The following is a 19,934-nucleotide window of genomic DNA, read 5'->3' on the forward strand; positions in this document are numbered from 1 at the left end:
ACGCCGTACCCCGAAAAAAAACCCGAGACACGATGTTGTCCACCACAAACTTATTTGGCCGCCGATCGAACCAGGGACCCCACACACCAGAGGTAATACGCTCTACCACTGAGCTACTATAACCCCCCTTTGCTTCGTCCAGGGTCACTACAAATTTGCACCTGTCCCCTGCAAGATGACGTGCGTACAGCTTTTGACCCTTCATCTTCCTTTTCACATGTGAGGGACAGATCTTATGAAATCGATTCTTTATCTTCTTTACCAGATGTAAATCTTGCACAGTTATGACATTTATAATCGCAGCGGAACATTGTAGTGTTCTTGCTATTATTTGAGACGGTTAGTTATTAAGTCACACTAAGGAACGCATACATCAAGAGTACGCCCGGGCCTCCGAAATTTACGATGCCCAATATTAGGGGCCCAGCAGCGGAATGATGGCTATTTTGTTGCGATTCAATACGGTGCTGATCCGTTTCTTTGATATTATACACTTTTTAATTATTCGACTATAATCAATGTTGGAAATAGCGACAAATATAGCCCTTCTAAAAGGCGTAATTTTCGGAGCCATATAATCACTCACACACACACATTGCCGTCTTCCTTGCAAGTCAATGCATATTTCGAACTACCCGCGATAATTTCTAGCTCGTGCTCAAGCATGCTGCAAGCAATTGAATTCGTTACCATAAACCTTGTAATGCCCCGCTTCACGTGACATTACAGTCTGAAAATATTTTAATTATTCTTTTCTACGTTATCTCGTTATTCTTTTTAGAAGACCAAGATCAAATGGAAGACTGACTTCGAGCGGGAAGACCTTTAAGATGAAAAACGGATGACAGTGTGGAAAAAGTGAGATCAAGTCGTCGAGTGACTGTGAGAATGGTCATTAGTGAGTTGAATTTGAACGTGTTTACCGTTCATCAAATTTTAGTATAGGATTTGGATATGAGAAAAGTGTGCGCCAAGATAGTTCCAAAGAACCTCACGACTGAATAGATGGGAGGGATGGATCTTGATCTTTTGGACCACCTTGAGAGGGAGTCAGAATTCCTCAGTCGCATTATCACGAAACTTCGGATTTGGCCATATTTTTTTTACCCTAATGTGAAATCAATTTGTTGTCTCAATACAAAATATCCGTTACAGCTCATTTGAAGATGAAATAACTAAGTTTTATGGTGCAGATGATGCATATGTGGGAGGTTAGTGCATATATCCACCATCACTGCACATAAATGCACATTATACACATAAACGATTCATAGGATTATAACATTTGCCCTTTTTATAACTTTATTCATTAAAAATAAATCAGTTCTTGCAAAGAAGAACTTTGAGTTCATAGTGATTTGGATAACTACGTTGAATTTCTATGCTCATCTGACTAGGGAAAAGGTTACATGTGTCATGTTGAGACCAAACTAGACTTGTTAATCAATGAAATATATATATATATATATATATATATATATATTGAGAACATGCCTTAATGGCACAGTTATAGGGATGAAGTTAGAGCTTAAGGTTGGTTTAAAGGGACAAGTTTTGCCGATAGATGTCACTACAGTCTTCCTATCTCATGTATTTTTTACCTTTCACGAAAATTTACAATTTCTCTTACAAATTTTAACCTACAGGCTTTAAATTTTTAGAGAAGGAAGTTTATAACCTATCGAAGGCAACAATCCGTGCCGATTTTTTATTTAAAATTTTCTTCATTGTTGAAACAGTTCCATTGTTAAAGATTTGGATATCCATTTCAACAACCAAGTCATTTCAACAATGAAGAAAATTCTAAATAAAAAAAAAAATCGGCACGATTCTTGTCTTCGATAGGTTATGAAGCTCTTCCTCTAAAAATTTGAAGTCTGTAAGTTGAAATTTGTAAGAGAAATCGTGAATTTTCGTGAAAGGTGTTTAAAAAAAATAAAATAAATAAATAAAAATGAGAGAAATACGAAGACTGTAGTGACATTATCGGCAAAACGTGCCCCGTTAAACTAACCTTAAATACTACAATATTTAAGCGCCATAAGACACATATACTCTACCAATCTCTTACTCGTATCTTAGCCTTTTCGCAGAAATGAGTTACTTGACACAGAAGTGTGTTTTATATTTGCGATTAATAGTCTTTCATTGAACATTTAGGAAATGTAGTGAGTGAATTTGTGTACGCAAGCAATATATCTCCCTCTCCTAACCTGTTGTTGATGGTGTAAATGTCTTCTCTTATGAATCTGGAAACGGCTCGTCCTTGTAGATCGAAGAATGAGACTAGACGCGAAGTCCATTGGGTTCACTACTTATCCAGTGCAACAGAGAATTAGGATAGATGGTAATTGAGTGTGTTACTTCTAATAGGATAGGTTGCGGACTCAGCTGTTTATCTCTGAAAGGTTATGATGTTGATCTGCTAATTACTAGTGACTACCGTAGACCGAATTGAATGAAACTGGAAAGTCAGTGGCGTATTTAGGGGGGGCTTAAGCCCCCCGAAATCTTTCTTACTATAGTAAAGTATATGAAATATCTTGCAGAATTTTCACATTTTCAGGCAAAGCCTCCCCCCCGAAACAAAATCGTAAATACGCCACTGTGGAAAGTCCTCAGTTTATATACCATGGAAGAGATAGTACTGAAACATGGAAAAGTACTGCGTACGGTGTATCTAATTAAAAATCTCGACGTGTGCAGAAAAATGTCAGTTTGAGAGAAATACGTTCATCAGCATAGGTAACCAGGAAGTTTGTAGTTTGTTGCAATTTGTCGCATACACAGGTTTTACATGGCACGAAAGTTCTACAATGGAGACAAACAACATAATGCACATATGTAGAAATAACACTATTCTTTTCCGGCTTGTCTGTGCAATTTAACAAGCGGATGAAAAAAAAAATCCACGTGAGTGAAATAAATATTTCGATAAATTATTGATTTTCATTTTTACATTCCAAGTTCACAATATATATATTTTATATATATATATATATATATATATACATCGTTTTTGAGATCGAAATGTTAAAAAGAGGACTATTCCAAACTGTTCCCTTTCAAGCAGCGAGTTGTTAGCGAAGAAATTTTAATTGAACTCATTACTTTAGTTCGGATTGCATCTTTAACTAGTTCCATGTCTCATGTGGCCTGAGTACTGAAATGTGACACTCCCAACAGGAAACTTAAATGAACAAGCAAACAAATTTGACCTTTTTTTTTAGTACTATTTTCGACATCCTTCTAAACATGATTGGCCTGATGTAGAGTCATTTTGACGTATGATTAGCGTCATACTAAAGGCCTGACTACAGCAGGAAATATGTGTTGGTCGAACTCTTTAGTATGGTACTAATCACGCGTCAGAACGCCCTGCATAAGACCCAGTAAGATTGTACTTAGTATTTAAAATTACAAAACAAGCGAATTTCGTGCAGTGACTAAGCATTAAATTTTGTGAGAAAAAAGCTATTTAAGGAAACGAAAGAATGGCCTTGATAGTATTCATTGCTGACTGTTCGGAACATCCAAAGGAAGTCAGATCTGAGGAAATGGTAAACAACATTCACAATTTTATATTGAACGATCATCGAGTATATATGCGAGATAGCTAAGATTGTAAACATCTCAGTCGAACATGATTTTAATATTCTTCGTAAATATTTAAGTTTGAGGAAGCTGTTGGCAAGATGGGTGCCGTGAATATTTCGAGTCAGTGTTAGCATATGTGGAAGCGTAACTTAAGTGAGTTTTGTAAGACATTAAGTTGTCACTATTTGATGAAACATGGATATTACCAACGAGAAAGTAAAGAATGGTTAAAGTAGCGGATTTCAAAGGAAAAAGTGCTAAAAATTAAAAAAAAAAAAAAAAATTGAGATTCCCATGACACCATTTTCATCGACTACATGAAAGAGAGTGTATGTTGTACTATTTAGCGAGGAAAAAATACAATTGCCATGGCCCAAACCCGAATTATACTGCGAACTGCTAGCTCCTTTTCCAGATTTAACTCCCTCCGACGTGCGACTCTCTCTTTTTGATAGACCTGAAGACCTAACTCGGTGGAAGAATATGTGCATTGATGAGAAAAATCATGTTTTACACTATATATATATATATATATATATGGAACGGATAAAAATGTTGGAAAAACGTTGGTCAAAATATATCGAAGTAAAAGGACTCTATGTCGAAAAAAAAAATAATTTTTAGTACGAAACAAATCTTTCATTTCAAAGTGAAAGACTTATCAAACGATTTTTATATTCGAAATCTGTGTAATAGAAATAATAAGCATGCCTTGTGATAACATTGCATGTGGTGTTGGGCCCGTTGGATGGTGTGATTGTCACTTCAATCTGGAGACAAATCCTGGATACACAAGCACTGCCCGGAAATCAAAGTACAGTTCTCACAGTTAAGGCGCCGATCTCAGCCAAGGTCTAGAAAAGCACGACAAAATCAAAATGGTGTTGACTGTATTCTTCAACCACTCTGTCAGTATGCGTCACGAATCAACAAAAAGTCTTAAAACAATTATAGTGAAGCAGTCAACTGGGCCATAGTGCTGTGACTTTTATAAAATCCCCTGCAAGGGAGATGAATAAAATAGAAAATTTCTTTCGTCTTAAAATTTGGGAAAAGTGGATAAAACAGTGTGAATTTGCAGTAAACTGAAATGAAAGTAGTGCTTAATGGTTCGTTTTCCTGTGTTATGAGAAAGTTGCGGTCTTGCGGTGTGCTGTTCAGCGGCCAGAAAAGTTGAATGCTGAAATCAGCATCTAATAGCTGTGGTTTGGGTGTCGTGCGCCATTTCAAAGGATGCTGGCGTCGAAGGATTTTTTTTTTTTTTTTTTTTTTTTTTTTTGAACGTGCCCTGTGGGAATTCGATTCTCGCCACATACTATCTTCCCAAATTGACAATGAATAGGAACTCCTAGTTTTAGAAATGGATTTCAGGTGAGCGACGGCATCTACAAGGGAATAATCAAGTAAGTCCACTCTTTCGAATTATGGTCCGATAAGAAAGAAAGGTGAAAAAATTGCATAATTGGATAGTGTAACCTCAAAATTCATTTTGATTAACCTAATGGTTTCCTTCGTGGTGTTCTGTATTACTATGAAGTACTAAGTTTTCAGGTTTTCCCCATAAATTGCATATATAGATATTTACGATGTGAATGTTAGTAAATGCTCGGTGGGGGGTAGAAACATGTTAGTCGTATCGGTTGTCATAATAATAACAGACTATGTACTCTGCGTACATAGTTTATCCAAAATTGAACCTTGTTTTAGACGTAACCTGTAGAAATTATTGTTCTTAGTACAAAGGTACTGCTTCCTACTCCCCCCTTTTTTCTTTGTTTAACCCTACAATGGTTGGGCGGAAAAAGTTTCATAAACGGTCGGGCTGGGTCTGAGAGACCCAGAAAATAAAACTGCATAATAAATTTGAACCGATATTTTTTTAAATAAAAATATACTTTTATGTAAGTACAAGTATTTCTAAAACAGAAAAAACATTTCAGCTCAAACTGGTGTTTCGCTTATTTTTTTTTTAAAAAAGTATTTATAATTGTTTACGTATTTTTGTTAGTAAATTATGAGTTTTTCTAGAAAATTGTATAAAAAAGAATACTTGCTTAAATGATGTTATAGATAAGTAATATTATAAAGGACACTTATTAAGTTTATTTAACATAACCGAAGGCACCACCTATGTTGCACTATACTGAATGTCAGGGGATGAAGTTTTTTTAGTTTTCATTGTTGGCAAGACTAAGTTGAGTTGATTTTGAGTTTAACGTCCCGTTCAGCAGCGAGACTATGTGAGACGTGGACCTACTGATTAACATGGAATCCGAACCACATGAGCTCCCGCCGGGAATCGAACCCGTGTCTCCCACGCCAAAGGCGAGTACGCTAACCGCTTAGCCACGAGGGAGCTCATGTTGGCAAGACTGTTATCTAATGACAGAGTGGGTGGAGTTTTCTGTGCAGTGACAGCGGTAACAATCTTCACACTTATTAACATCTTCACCACACTCAGTGCTACTGTCATGGTCACTAAATAATTCAAAATCAGGATCTGCATCGGAATCTATTTATTTATTTATTTTCCAGTTGATTTCCATCGTCATAAAAAATTCTATGAATTTCACTCTCAGCAACTGTTTCACGTTCCGTTATGTTCTAAAGTTGCTCAAAATACCAACTGAAATGTTTGTATATACACACTCAAAAAGTGTCGAATAGGTAATCACAATAAAAAAAAAAAAAAATCCTACAAGATTCTTGACACTAGCCAAAAAAAAAAAAAAAAAAAAGTACATTAACGGTCGAGCTGGGTCTGACAGCCCCACGTGAAATTCAGAGCTCTATTAAAAGCAAACTAACAATAAATCAAACTGGTTTTTAACATTAGCGTCTCTTGTCAGGCACTTCAGGAAAGTATACGAAATTACAACTCAAAACACTAACTTTATGTTGAAAATTTTATTTAAAATACAAGTAGATGAGTTTCAGAGACCCGATCCCACCGTTCTGGGGTTAAAATTCTGAAAATTCTCTTTTGCTAAATATGCTTTGAAACAGCCAGAAAACAAAAATTAAGTGGAATCCCATTGTATCAAATTTACTATATCACGGCGCAAGTGAATTTTATGTGTGCATTTCAATGTACCGGTAAAGTGAGATTTTCGTTAACAGCTCGTGTCTCGATCACTATATTCTGATAACAGTTATAGTAATTCATATTATTAGTAAAATAATTTGGAATGTTTAATTCGAAAAATCTTTCTATACAAGAAAACAGCTGGTCTGATCACGATACGTTCTTGAGAAAGTGTGGTAGCTAGAAAGTGGTTTCTTTTTTTAAATGGCAATGTCCATGTATGTGTTGTTTATTAGGTTTAGTTAGTTTAGTATGGTAAGGTTACGATAGGTTAGGTTTATTTTGTGTGACTTTCTAATATGTTTCCGTTTTAATAAGTTGTATATATACATGTGTCAGTAGAAATTAAAAAAAAAAATGAACATGGTACTTGGTAAAGAGAACCGTGCTACATGTAAGGTTGCAAAAAATGCGTAAAAAAAAGGGAAAAAAAACCTCCAGCCGGTCGTAACCATGTAATCTGACACTCACGCAAAGAAGAAAAGGAGCAAGTAAATGAAAGTTCTAGCCTACCACCGTGTAAAAACGTAATGTGATCTGGAGATTTGCATTATGTAACTAGTCTGTTTTCATATATATATATATATATATATATATATATATTATTTTTACTTTAACATCCAAAGAAAATACTGTGAAAATATAAATACAGTTCGTTAAATAATATTTTAATTTGCAGTGATATAATTAGAATTTACATGTTGATAATGGTTGGTGAAACTAAAGGAAATTTGTACTGTAAAACTTCGCAATATCTCATTCAAAGGGGAATGCTGTGTTGACAGAATTTTCATTTTTTAATATTTTCTTCAGTAAACTTTTATATCAAATTTTAAGCTATTATGTAAATAAAATGTACAATCCATGAACTTAATATTTTCTTTCAAAGAAAAAAAAAACTCCCACTCTAGTTTTAAGTAGTCGAGAATATAGTAATGTTTACAACGTGTATGGTATACCGATAATGCATAGAGCAGTACAGGAAATGCTCTCGATTCCAAAAATGAAAAATTACCGCTGTTAAAGATTGAGAAGTTTTCTGAGTACGACCACAAACTGAAACAATCGAATTCTGAGGTGAAATTCATTCGTTTAGTTTTCTCAAAATTCTCAGTTTAGATTTTTTTTTTTTAATTTTCCGTTGCGCTATAAAATTCTGTTGGGAAGTTATTGTATTTTTTTTTTTTTTTTTGTTAGGGCCATTTCACACAAATTTCAGTTTCAGTAGTCCTCATTGCCAACTCAACTGGGAGGTTGACATCCTGTGTCGGTAGTTGTGGTTCGCAACCTTTCTCACGATGGGTTGCGAATGACGGACTGCAGGCCTGGATTCCGAACTTTGAGTTGTGATGAAAGAGACTCTGAAATCATCTTTTGGCAAATTTGAGTTAAATTTTGCGGGGACAATTGGCTTGGTGAATGCATCAGTGATTGTTGATGATATACCTGCACGGGGCCCAATAGGTGTTGCGGCCACCAGTCAGTGATACATTTGCACAGTTCATGGTCCTAAGGAAAGTGAACATTATACAATAATACACTAATACAGGGTGCGGCACGTAAAACCGGCCCGTCGTAATATTCTGGTATATTGTGTTTTTGGCAACACTTAAATAATCTACCTTCTTACCAAGAGATGGCGTGTCGAGGTCGGGTCGACTTACGTGACCTGCAGCAGTCACGTGCAGCCGCAGCCAGTGAAACTTGTCGAAACCAGTTGAGAAAAAGGCCTCGTTGTGTTAAGCCGGGTGAGTGTCAGTGTGTGATAATGCCGTATTCGATACCCGAGCGTGTTGCCATTGTTGAAGGGTTTATTCTCACTGGATCTTTGTGAAAACAAAGAATTTGTTTCGGGAGAAATTTCCAGGACGTTCTGTGCCAGCAAAAAGCACCATTCAGGAATTGATTGAAAAATGGCGGCGTACAGGATCGGTTCGAAATGCTCCCAGGAACAGACGACCATCTGTCTGCACACCTGAATTAAAGATGCAGGTGGAGGAGATAATGACAAGAAGTCCTCGAAAGTCAACCAGGAGATTGAGTCAACATGTTCATGCGAGTGAGAGAAGTTGCAGACATGTTTTAAGGGGACTGAAGTTAAAACCGTACCGGATAAGTGTTGTGCAAGAACTGAAGGAGCCTGACCTGCAGAAGAGGGTGCATTTCTGTTCATGGCTGTTGAGCAATGTTGCCAGTGGTTTCTTGGATCCACTAATGCTCATCATGAGTGACGAGGCGTGGTTCCACCTGTCTGGGTACGTAAATTCCCAAAACAGCCGGTATTGGTCGACAGAAAATCCACACGCAATCCACCAGGTACCCTTGCATGATGAGAAGATTGGTGTTTGGTGTGCCATTTCCGCCACACGCGTTATTGGGCCCATATTCTTTGAGACGACAGTGAACAGTGACGTGTATATGGGAATCCTGGAGGAGTTTTATACACACTTGACCGAAGAGGAGCGTCAGTTATGTTACTTTCAGCAGGACGGTGCAACATGCCACACATCAGCTGCATCATTGTCCCTTGTGCATGAGATGTTTACACAGAGAGGACAATCAGCAAAGGGTTGTGGCCTCCTCGGTCACCAGACTTGTCCACGTGTGACTTTTACTTATGGGGACAGTTAAAGGGAAAAGTATACGAAACAAATCCACACACAATTGAAGAACTCAGGACCAGGATCCAGGATGTCACCAATAGCATTACAACACAAGAACTGACAAGGGTATATATGAATCTCCTCAATCGTGCTCACATGTGTGTTGAAGTGGGCGGAGGACACTTTCAGCACCTGCTGTGAAGGCTGCTGTGAAGGTGAGTAGTCATATTCAATACATTACATTTCATTTATGTGTTGTAGTTAATCATATTCAATACATTACATTTCATTTTATGTGTTCACTTTACGGGCCGGTTTTACGTGCCGCACCCTGTACATAACAGTTAATCTTACACAACATTTATTTTTTTTATTTTATCTTTTTTTGGGGGGGAGGTAAAACAGTTGTGTCAGGATAATGCTCGACTCATTCCAAGCACGGGTCAGACATTTTCTGACAAGAGTTTCTTACTTCGGACATGACATCACGTAGCTTCCTGTATCTCTAAATGAAACTTCTAAATACATTAGTTTCGGATCCCAAGAAAAGATTATCCACAACGCGACTGTTACTCGGACAACGACTGTGAAAGAGATTCCATGCCTCTTTGGAGCCACATAAATATTTGGTTGATTCATAAGTTCGTACCGTTTGTAACCAATAGGTACATTTCTTGTTTTAGGGTTGAATTAATCAGACAATGGATAACTTGTATTCCCTTGCATTGTTCACAGTCTGTTCTCAACGTTGGGGCGGTTGTTGGATATCTTTACACACAAAAAAATCGATGAATAGAAGTCATTAGTAAAATTTGGCAGCTTCTCATCGTTTTCCGAAAATTTCCAGGTAACCTGTGGGAGCTACATCTGGGGAATATGCCGGATGAGGAAGAACCTCCTATTGAAGCTGCTGTAGCAAAGGTTGTCATGTGGTCTAGGTTTTCCATGTGGATCATGATGTCATATTGTTTATTCGTCCTTTTTCTTGAAGTGCTGCATGAACATGTTGGAGTGGATCACAGTATACAGCAGCAGTGATAGGAGCTATGTTGATAATCTCTTCCATGCCCCTTCATACACACAACATTGTCTTCTTGGAACACAAATCCTGTTTGAAGTACCTTCACCTTTCTGCTTGGGCTGACCCTTTTCATCCTCTGCTTAAAGTTCACGTAAAGGTACCATTTCTTTTCTCAGATAACAATACGTGAGAGAAAGGGCTGATGTTGATTACAGGATACACGATGGCGAATAAGGAAAGAACCACGTATGACAACGCTCTGGTTCTCATTGTCTGCACTGAGTGAATGAGGCATCACGAATCCATACATTGAAGCAGACGCACAACAGTTAACTGTCCACAGTCCATCTCTGTCGCGAATTTCCTCATCGAAGTAAGATGGGCGACCAGAACGTGAATCATTGCTTAAGTCAAAATTTTACTTCAGGACCTGTCAAGCTTATTCCGGGTAGTCCTTTCAGGAGTAGCATCCTCCATAGAGTGCACAGATTTGTCTAGATGCCTCTGCAGAACATGAAACTAAGAACATGTCAGAGATGACTCTTTTCAACTTGACACTTATAATAATAATAATAATAATAATAATAATAATAATAATAATAATAATAATAATAATAATAATAATAATAATAATAAAACCTACAATGTGGTACATTCCACACTGCTCCAATCATCACTGATGTCTGTCAAGAAGTTCCTGAAAATAAACATACGAATTGAAACATATCAGATACGGGGTGGTATAAAAAACTTTCGAGATTTATGCTGTTGGCAAAAAACTACTTTATTTATCTATGTATATAGATTATCATCTTTAAAGTAGACCTCTTGCACAGCAATACAGCGTCCTTTCCACTTCTGGAATGTGTTTTGGAAGTCTTACTTTTTGAAGTGTGTCAAGCTCATTCTGCGATTAGCACTGAACTTCCGCAATGATGACAAAATAGTGACCTGATCTTTAAGTTGCTATTCAAACGCTGGAAGAGGGCGAAATCTGAAATCTGTAGGTGCCAACTCTGGAACTAACGTGTGAGGAGAGAGCAACGACAGGCTGCATGGTTATCTGAAGCATCCAGTTTTACGCATATCACAGCTCTGGTTGTTTTTGACGAATGCCCTCAGCTGCTAGTGAAAAAAAAGATGAAAATGGCGATGATCTTTTCGATAGAAAGTTTATGACTAAGGAGAAATGTATTAAGGTTTGTGAAGTAAACTAATAGCAAAAAGCGGAAGTCTGTTGATTTAGATTAGTTACCAAGTAGGTATGGAAATGTTTTAACTAGTAAATAAACAATTAACAGCTGGCGCAGTCGGTAATTTTCAACCACGTTTCTTTTAGTCGGCCAGGGCATGATGAAGTCTAGAGATCCTATATATATTTCATTAAAGTGCAATGAGCAAATAGTAAAATTTCTTATTGATACGGGAGCAACAGTTTCAGCAATTGGTTATACTGATTCAATATTACAGGGAACATTGATAGAACCATTTAAAGGGAGACTGAATAATGCTGATGGTTCGCCAATTAAAACATTGGGAAGGTGTACAGTAAAAGTGCAACACCAAGAATTTAAAGAGTATTTGCCTTTAATGGTTGTTCAGCAAGAGTCGTTTCAACCAATTCTGGGTAAAAGTTGGCTAGATCTAATGGTTCCGGAGTGGAGAAATCAGTTGACTTCTATGTTCGACAGTAGAAGTGAATTGAAACAGATTCAATATGTTCAAAGTCAGTCTACTAATGTACTAAGAGATAAGATTTTGCATCAGTTTAAGGAAGTATTTGATGAATCTATAAATGTTCCTATTAAAGGTTATAAAGTATCCATTCCCTTAAGACAAGGAGTCACGCCGATATTTGGAAAGGCGTATGAAGTACCTTATTCATTAAGGGAACAAGTCAAAAAAGAGTTGAACACTTTATGCAATGCTGGTGTGCTAAAGAAGATTTCACAATCAGATTGGGCTACTCCAATGGTGATAGTTAAAAAAAAGAATGGGTCGGTTAGACTATGTTTAGATTTCAAGCGTACGCTGAATTTAGTCACGGAGAAGGTTAGTTACCCTCTTCCTAAAATAGAGGACTTACTTAACAAGTTATCTCATGCAAAACAGTATGTTTTGTTAGACTTGAGGCAAGCCTATTTACAATTGGAAGTTCAGGAAGACTCGCAAAAATATTTAGTGATAAATACACCTTGGGGATTGTAGTTACAACACAGGCTGCCTTTCGGACTTAATTGCTCAGCACAAATTTTCCAAAAGTTTATGGACTATGTTATACAAGATTTAAAAGGAGTAGCATGCTATCTAGATGATGTACTAATTTGGGGAAGTTCAGTTGAGGAGTGTTATCAAAGAACTGTGCAAGTATTAAACAGATTCATTGACTTCAACATACATGTGAACAAGGAAAAAAGTTTTTTCTTTGTAGATGCCATAAAATATCTAGGTTATGATATTTCTCCCAAAGGTATTCTCCCTGCACAAGACAAGCTGCAGCCTATACTGGAGACTCCTTCTCCTAAAAATATAATACAACTACATTCCTTTTTTGGTATGCTCAACTTTTATCACAGGCATTTACCTTCATTACCGTCACGCATTCCAGCGCTGTACAAGTTACTAAAAAAGGGAGTATCCTGGGAATGGACTAGTGAATAAGAAAAAGAATTTGTATTGGCTAAAGACATGCTGAATAAAGCCCGAATTTTGCAGCCCTTTGATGAAACAGCGAAAGCGGTACTTATGACTGATGCCTCGCCAGATGGAGTTGGAGCGGTATTGTATAATGATATAGGTGGACACTTGAGAACAGTGGCGTGTGCCTCGGCTACTCTGTCTGAAGCAGAGAAAAAATATTCTCAATTTGAAAGAGAAGCTTTAGCGGTGGTATTTGCTGTTCGGAAATTTCACAAGTTCTTATTCGGTAGAAACTTCAAAGTTATAACGGATTCACAACCAGTTAAGTGGATCTTTGGTTTAAAGGCTCCTCCTGATGGAGCTTCCCCTCGACTTCAAAGATGGTTTCTTCTTTTAGCCAATTATGACTTTGATATTGTTTATAACAAATCTGTAAAGGTGGCTGATTTTCTGTCCAGATTTCCCTTACAGTTATCTACTGAGGAGGAGCTACTAGTTCCTGATTATATAAGTGAGATTTCGTCGAGTATTTTGGATAAATCAGAGGTAGAAGACGAATCTAAGAAGGATCCCACGATTACAAAAGTTAAAGAGTGGAGTTGTAAAGAGACTACCGGCTAGCCTTGACTTTAAGGAATATCAGGAAGATATCAACTAGAGTTGAATAATGATTGCTTATTTTGGAAAGGAAAGATTGTACTCCCTAGAAAATTAAGAGATTCCTATAAGGAGAAATTACATATGGGCCACCTGGGAGTTTTTGCCACACTAGAATTGGCAAATAATGAAGTATGGTGGCCCGACATGAATAATGAGTTACGTAGTTACCTTAAGAGTTGTGAAGTTTGTTTGGCAATGGCTAACTGCTCGCCCAAAACTAACTATAGTTCTTGGCCTAATTCGGAAAAACCTTTTGATAGAATCCATGTAGACCACTGTCAAATATTCGGTCTCCTCTTCCTTATTATGATAGATACCTTCACTCACTGGATTTAGGTTTGGAAAGTAAATTCCACGAACGCTTCTACCACTTTAACTGGTCTGGAAGAGTTGTTCGCTTTGGTGGGGTTTCCTAATACTTTGGTATCGGACAATGGATCACCCTTTAGGAGTAATGAATTTCAAGAATATTGTAAGAAGAGAAGCATTAAGTTAGTTTTTACTCCACCATACTCTCCAGAAAGTAACGGCAGTGCAGAGAGAGCGGTGCAGACTTTTAGAAAACTATTAAAGAAAAGATATTTAGAAAATGGTTGTAGAGTCTCCAGTCAAAGTGTGGTCAACTGGTTAGCTGAGATTAATTATGCTCTTCTACATACTCCTACTAAAGTCATCAATTGTTCGCTTGCTTCCCTTTTGTATTCTTTTAAGCCTCGTACTTGGTACAATGTTTCTCCAGCAGTAATTGTCAATAATGCTAAAGAGCAAGACTGTATAGAGCGCAGAGAACTAGGCTTGAAAAAAGGAACACCTATATGGGTGAGAAATTACAGGGCTGTCTTACCAAAATTTATTAAGGCTTATTTTGTACGTTACAGGGGAAATAATGTTTTGGAGGTTCAAGTAGATGGTTCTATGAGAAGGGTTCACAGACATCAGATAAGGATTCCAGATGGGAAATCAAGTGCAGAAAATGAAGTAATAAAAGACTCAGGCAATAAGTGCGGGGTGGAATCAGTATGTAACGAGTACAAGAATAAAGTTCGTAGAGGAGTAGATCGAAGGTTGGAGACAAAATATCAGAATGAAGCAGAGAGACAAGAGCCTATGTTTGTTCATGAGAGTCAAAAAAACAATGAAGATACAGGGCAACAAAGAGAGTCAATTGGTCAAAGATATGGTAGAAAATCACAAAGAATAAGAAGACCGCCTGATAGATGGGGATATGGACAATAGTCGTCTTTTTGGAGGGGAGGAGGATGTTGAGGACAGAAAGAGTTATGGTTTATTGCACATGCACTCATCTAAAAAAGAAAAGAAAGAGTTGTAAAAAGAGATGAAAATGGCGATGATCTTTTCGATAGCAAGTTTATGACTAAGGAGAAATGTATTAAGGCTTGTGGAGTAAACTAATATCTAAAAGCGGAAGTCTGTTGATTTAGATTAGTTACCAAGTAGGTAAGGAAATGTTTTAACTAGTAAATAAACAATTAACACTAGACATACTAGCCTCCGCCAGAACGTTTTTGAAATTTTATTTCACCACCAAAGCATGATGCTAAAACATTGTCTTCTTATTTGCTTGCAGAATTGAAAAATCAAAAATTAGGTCTTCATGAAAATTCACTCAAATTAATTGCACAAACCTTTGACGGTACTTCTGTCATATTTGGTTCTTCTGGGGGGAGGGGGTTGCAGGCAATAGTTGGAGAAACTTTTTCTAATGTCGAATATATACACATTGTTATGCTCATCAAGTTAATTTGGTTATGAGCAAAGCTGCATCAGTGAATAAAGATGTAAGAATTTCTTTTCTAATTTACAAAGTATTTGCACATTTTTTTCTCTGGTAGCCCACGGAGAACCCTAGTTGAAACGGTTACCTTGGGCAAGTAATACTCGTTGGAATTTCAGATCTAGAAGTGTGAATATCGTATTTGATCATAAAAAAAGGGCTTCATCCAGTGCATGAACAAGATACTAATAACGGATGAGATAAGAAATGCAAATGCAATCCAACAGGCTGATGGCCTAAAAAATCCTTATCAGCCATAACTTCAATTTATGTTTATCTTGTAGAAATTTTGTTTGAGCAACTTCAAAAGAGAAAAAAATGACCCTTCTGCACAACAGGTGATTTTAAACTTTGAAAAGAACATTAATACAACAAGAAATAAAATTGATCATGAAAGGAGCAAGAGAATAGAATTTACAGAGATAATCAAGAAAGAGGAAGAGTGACAGCACAGAACGGAACAGACAAGCACAAGTATGTGATGTTATAATTTGCGAAGCTAAAAGCCGGTTTAATTTCCTCGGACATCTTATGGTTGAAATATTGGTTATACCAGATATGTTTCCAGAGTATGCTTTTAAATTTTACTAGATAAACTGATTTACAGTTGTTTCGACAACAGTAAGCTTTGCCACGAACTGTCTTTCAACCTACTGTGCAGAGGAATTTCGATCCGTTAGGGGCTATGGGTTTGCTAGAATTCGTTGTTCGGAATAATCTAGAAAAAACATTCAGTGAATCTACAAAACTTCTGAGACTGATATTATCTGTACCTATGGTGTCAGCAGGTAGAGAAAGGCATTTTCCACACTGCAAAGAATTAATACATTTTTAAGGAATTCGATGTTATTAGCATTGGCCATGCTTTCCGTCGAAGACGACCCGAAAATGGAGATACCAGACTTCAACCAGCATATGATGGACAGAGTTGCTGCAATCAAGGAGAGGAATCTGATAAAATTTCTACTTTAATTTTTAGTCTTTAAAAACATAACTAGCTGAACCTGCGCTCTCTACACAGCGCATCATTCACATATGACCATGAATCTCCTTCTCATTCCTCACAACACCTGTAAACGTGCCTTTACAGACACAAGTGAAAGACGTCTGAATAAAAATTGGCAAGGGGTATCATAAAAGGGATTTTTTTAGATTATTTCTTTAATAGCTTGCAGCGTGCGCAAGATTGAGTCTACTTCCGATTGGATTTTCTAATTCATGTACGATCAGTGATATCTTTCTTCTTGCATGCAGTATGTAATAAGTAAATACATTACATACACTGTTAATTATAATGTCAGTGATAAATGGTGTTCATTGTGCACAACACTCCAAACAATAAAGATTCATCTTAACCTGGAGAAATGATTATCCTTCGTTTTTCATTATAATTTGATTATGAAACAAACGCTTAAGAGATATACAGCTCCTATATAGAACTAGGCTGTGTTGGTATGTATAACTCACAGGATATGATACTTCACTTTTTTTTTTAAATTTCAACATTTCCAGTCTACCCCTAAAAATGTAATAAAAGTAACGGCCACGTTATTTTTTTTAAAAAAAAAAATCAATTAGAACTTGACAATCGACAAAATTTAGAATCGACTAGCGTCGAAAAGATTGAAGACAAACACATAAACTTTTCTTTGGAAACAAACATATAAACCTAGTATTTTAGTATATAGACTAGCCGAAACTGCTCTCTCTACACTGCGCATCATTCACATATGAGCATGAATCTCCTTCTCATTCCTTACATCATCTGTATATGTTCCTTTACAGACACAAGTAAAAGACGTCTTGATAAAAATCGGGAACGAGTACCATAAGGAGAGATTTTTTCGATTATTTTTTTTCAATATCTCGCTCTATTTTCAAGATTGAGCTTACCTCAGTTGGAGTTACTAATTCATGTATGATCAGTGTTTTCTTTCTTCTTGCACGCAGTACGTAATAGGTAGGGCCCGGGACTGTATGAACACACACACACACACACACACATACACCATATATATGTATATATATATGGAGAGTATATATAGATCTTTCAATGTCATACTATGATATACACTTGAAAATGAAAAATAAAGATCGGACAAATCAATAGGCAAAAGTAATTTTAAGCATTGCATTGTAACACGAAGACCTTCTTCAGGTTCTCTTCTGTGAAACTTCGCCTATTATCTACAAGCAGCGACTTGTAGCGTGAGAATGTACGTTCCACATAGCGCGAGTCAAAGGAGCATACCTCAAACTTACTGTATCTGCAGGTGTTTCAACATTTTTGAGTTAATTCTCCGTTACCATTCAGAACAGCGGCGATGTTGGTGAAAGTGCCATATCCAGGATTATTGTTCAGGATGGCAGTGAACTTGTCTTTTAGCAAATCTGCTCTTGGTCCCTTTGCTGTTGACAACTTTATTCTAACATCTTCTACGGTTTCAAGACAGTCTTGCACACTGAGACCATTTGTCTCCAATCGCTTAATGGATGACACCAGAAACCCAAAATTTGCAGAAATTTACACAATATCATCTTTTAATTTAATACCATTAAGCAATTCCTGAGCAACACTAATACATGCTGCATCTTTAGTTTGAAATCAAGCAAATATTTCGATAAGAATAGGCAGATTGGCGCAGTAATATTGAATTGCTTTAAGCCATGTTCCCCACCGTGTCACCGCCGGATGTGGTGGCAAAGCAATATCCGGGGCAGCCTCCTTTAGGACCTGGGTCGTGATGGACACTTCAAGAAAATTTTATTCATATTTGACACAAAGCAATATACGTTGGGTATCTTGCTTTAATTTCTTCACATAGTCTGTGAACTTCGCGTGCCAGACAGGTAATGTGGACCATTTTGAGATATAGAACTTTCAAGTCTTTCCCTGTTTTCACCTGTTTTCAATACAGCCAGCAATTGTAGAACGGTTAACCTTCTCCAACTGCTGAACATGCACAAGGAAAATTTCTCCAGCCTGTTCCGATTCCAAAATACCAGCACAACATTGGCTATATAACATCCGCAACAGTCTGTTACATGATAACGATGTTACACAGTTTCTGCCGGATGTTACACAGTTTCACTACAGACATTTTCCACATAGACCTTCCTAAGTGTGGATTCGTGAAAGATTTCCTTGTCGCAGTACTTCTCTAAAAATTCTCGAAGATTAGGGTTTTCCAACTTCCACAGAGAGATATCAGATGCGATAAATGGTTTACACAGGTTCTTGGAGAAAGAGGATATTCTACTGCTCTGGGACGATGTCACATGTTGAAGTAGCGTTTGTGATTTCGCTTTCTTCCTACACGCATTTCTTTTATGCTTCATCGTCTCTAAATGTTGCAATACAGATCTCTTCGAATATCCCACACTGGATTCACAGAATTTACAGAATAATATATTGTCATCTGTAGAAAACACATCGCTCCCAAATTCTGCAACGTATGCTCTCAACTTCAACGAAACAGATTGGTTCACAGGAGCCATTCTCTACACTTGCTCCGCTGTTACACATAGTTCCATTATAGACATTTTCCACATAGGCCTTCCCAAGTGTGGATTCGTAAGGGATTTCCTTGTCCAAGTACAACTATTGATTTTGACTGACGTAAAAATAACTATTTTTTCAGCACAAAATGTTAATTTGTTTGTTTTTGTTAAAAAGGAAAAAAATAAAGAAAAAAAGAACAGTTGTGATTGTCGTGTGCACGTTCAACAATTACCAGAGAGCTTTTTGTTTGAAACGAATTTCGGCATTATAACGCAAGGCACTATTATTTATCTCGTACTAAATTTTAACCTGGTAGAAATCCAAATGCCTTTCGCAGTCTGATGCAAGTTCAATCGATCACAGCGAGAACGCGAATTTTATTACTTTGGCAGAAGGCATATAAGAAAAATTTTAAAAAATATCGATTTTGTGCAAGTATATTGCAAAATATATATATAGAAATCTGTCTATTAGAAAAGTAAAAAAAAAAAAAAAAAAAAAAAGTTTCCAAATTGGAAAATGTGGAAAATATGTCATATGTCCTATCAACTTTATTTATTTCAGCTGGTTTTCGCCTAATACGTGAAGATCTCACCCCATTATCCGATTTCCATGTAAAATAAATATACGTTATAACAAACTCCCGGGCCTTAGTAATAAGAAAATACATTACATATATAATTAATTATAATGTCAGTGATATATGGTGTTCATTGGGCAAAACACTCCAAACACTAGAGAGCCATTTTAGCCTGGAGAAATGGCTATCATTCGTTTTTCATTATAATTTAACAGTGGAACACACGCCTGAGAGATATACAACCCCTATATACAACTGTGTTCTGTTGGAATGTATAACTCGTAGGATACGATGCTTTACTTTTTTAAAATTTCAATACTTACAGTGTTCCTCTAAAAAAATGTAACAAACAAATAACAGCCACGTGTTTTAAATATTCAATTAGAGCTGGACAATCTGCACAAAATTTAGAATCGACCAACGAAAACGGAACGTGGCTTTCGAGATCTCA

At 36.8% G+C, this 19,934-nt stretch overlaps 2 protein-coding genes across 2 annotated transcripts in view; both read left to right on the forward strand.

The window, feature by feature from the left end:
* The first annotated feature begins 12,994 nt into the window (after positions 1-12,994).
* On the forward strand, positions 12,995-14,842 carry LOC145689121 (uncharacterized). The gene is made up of 2 exons (XM_081763251.1): positions 12,995-13,492; positions 13,943-14,842. Exons 1-2 carry the CDS (start codon positions 12,995-12,997, stop codon positions 14,840-14,842), a joined length of 1,398 nt encoding a protein of 465 aa, XP_081619377.1.
* Positions 14,843-14,949: 107 nt separating this feature from the next.
* Uck (Uridine-cytidine kinase) overlaps positions 14,950-19,934 on the forward strand; it is a 144,714-nt gene continuing 139,729 nt past the window's right edge. Inside the window, exon 1 of the mRNA XM_081764255.1 lies at positions 14,950-15,064. The gene's annotated coding sequence lies outside the window, so the exon portion shown is untranslated. The remainder of the gene's footprint in view (positions 15,065-19,934) is intronic.

This window comes from Thermobia domestica, chromosome 7, assembly GCF_964235325.1.
Source record: "Thermobia domestica chromosome 7, izTheDome1.hap1.1, whole genome shotgun sequence".
NCBI classification, from domain to species: Eukaryota; Metazoa; Arthropoda; class Insecta; order Zygentoma; family Lepismatidae; genus Thermobia; species Thermobia domestica.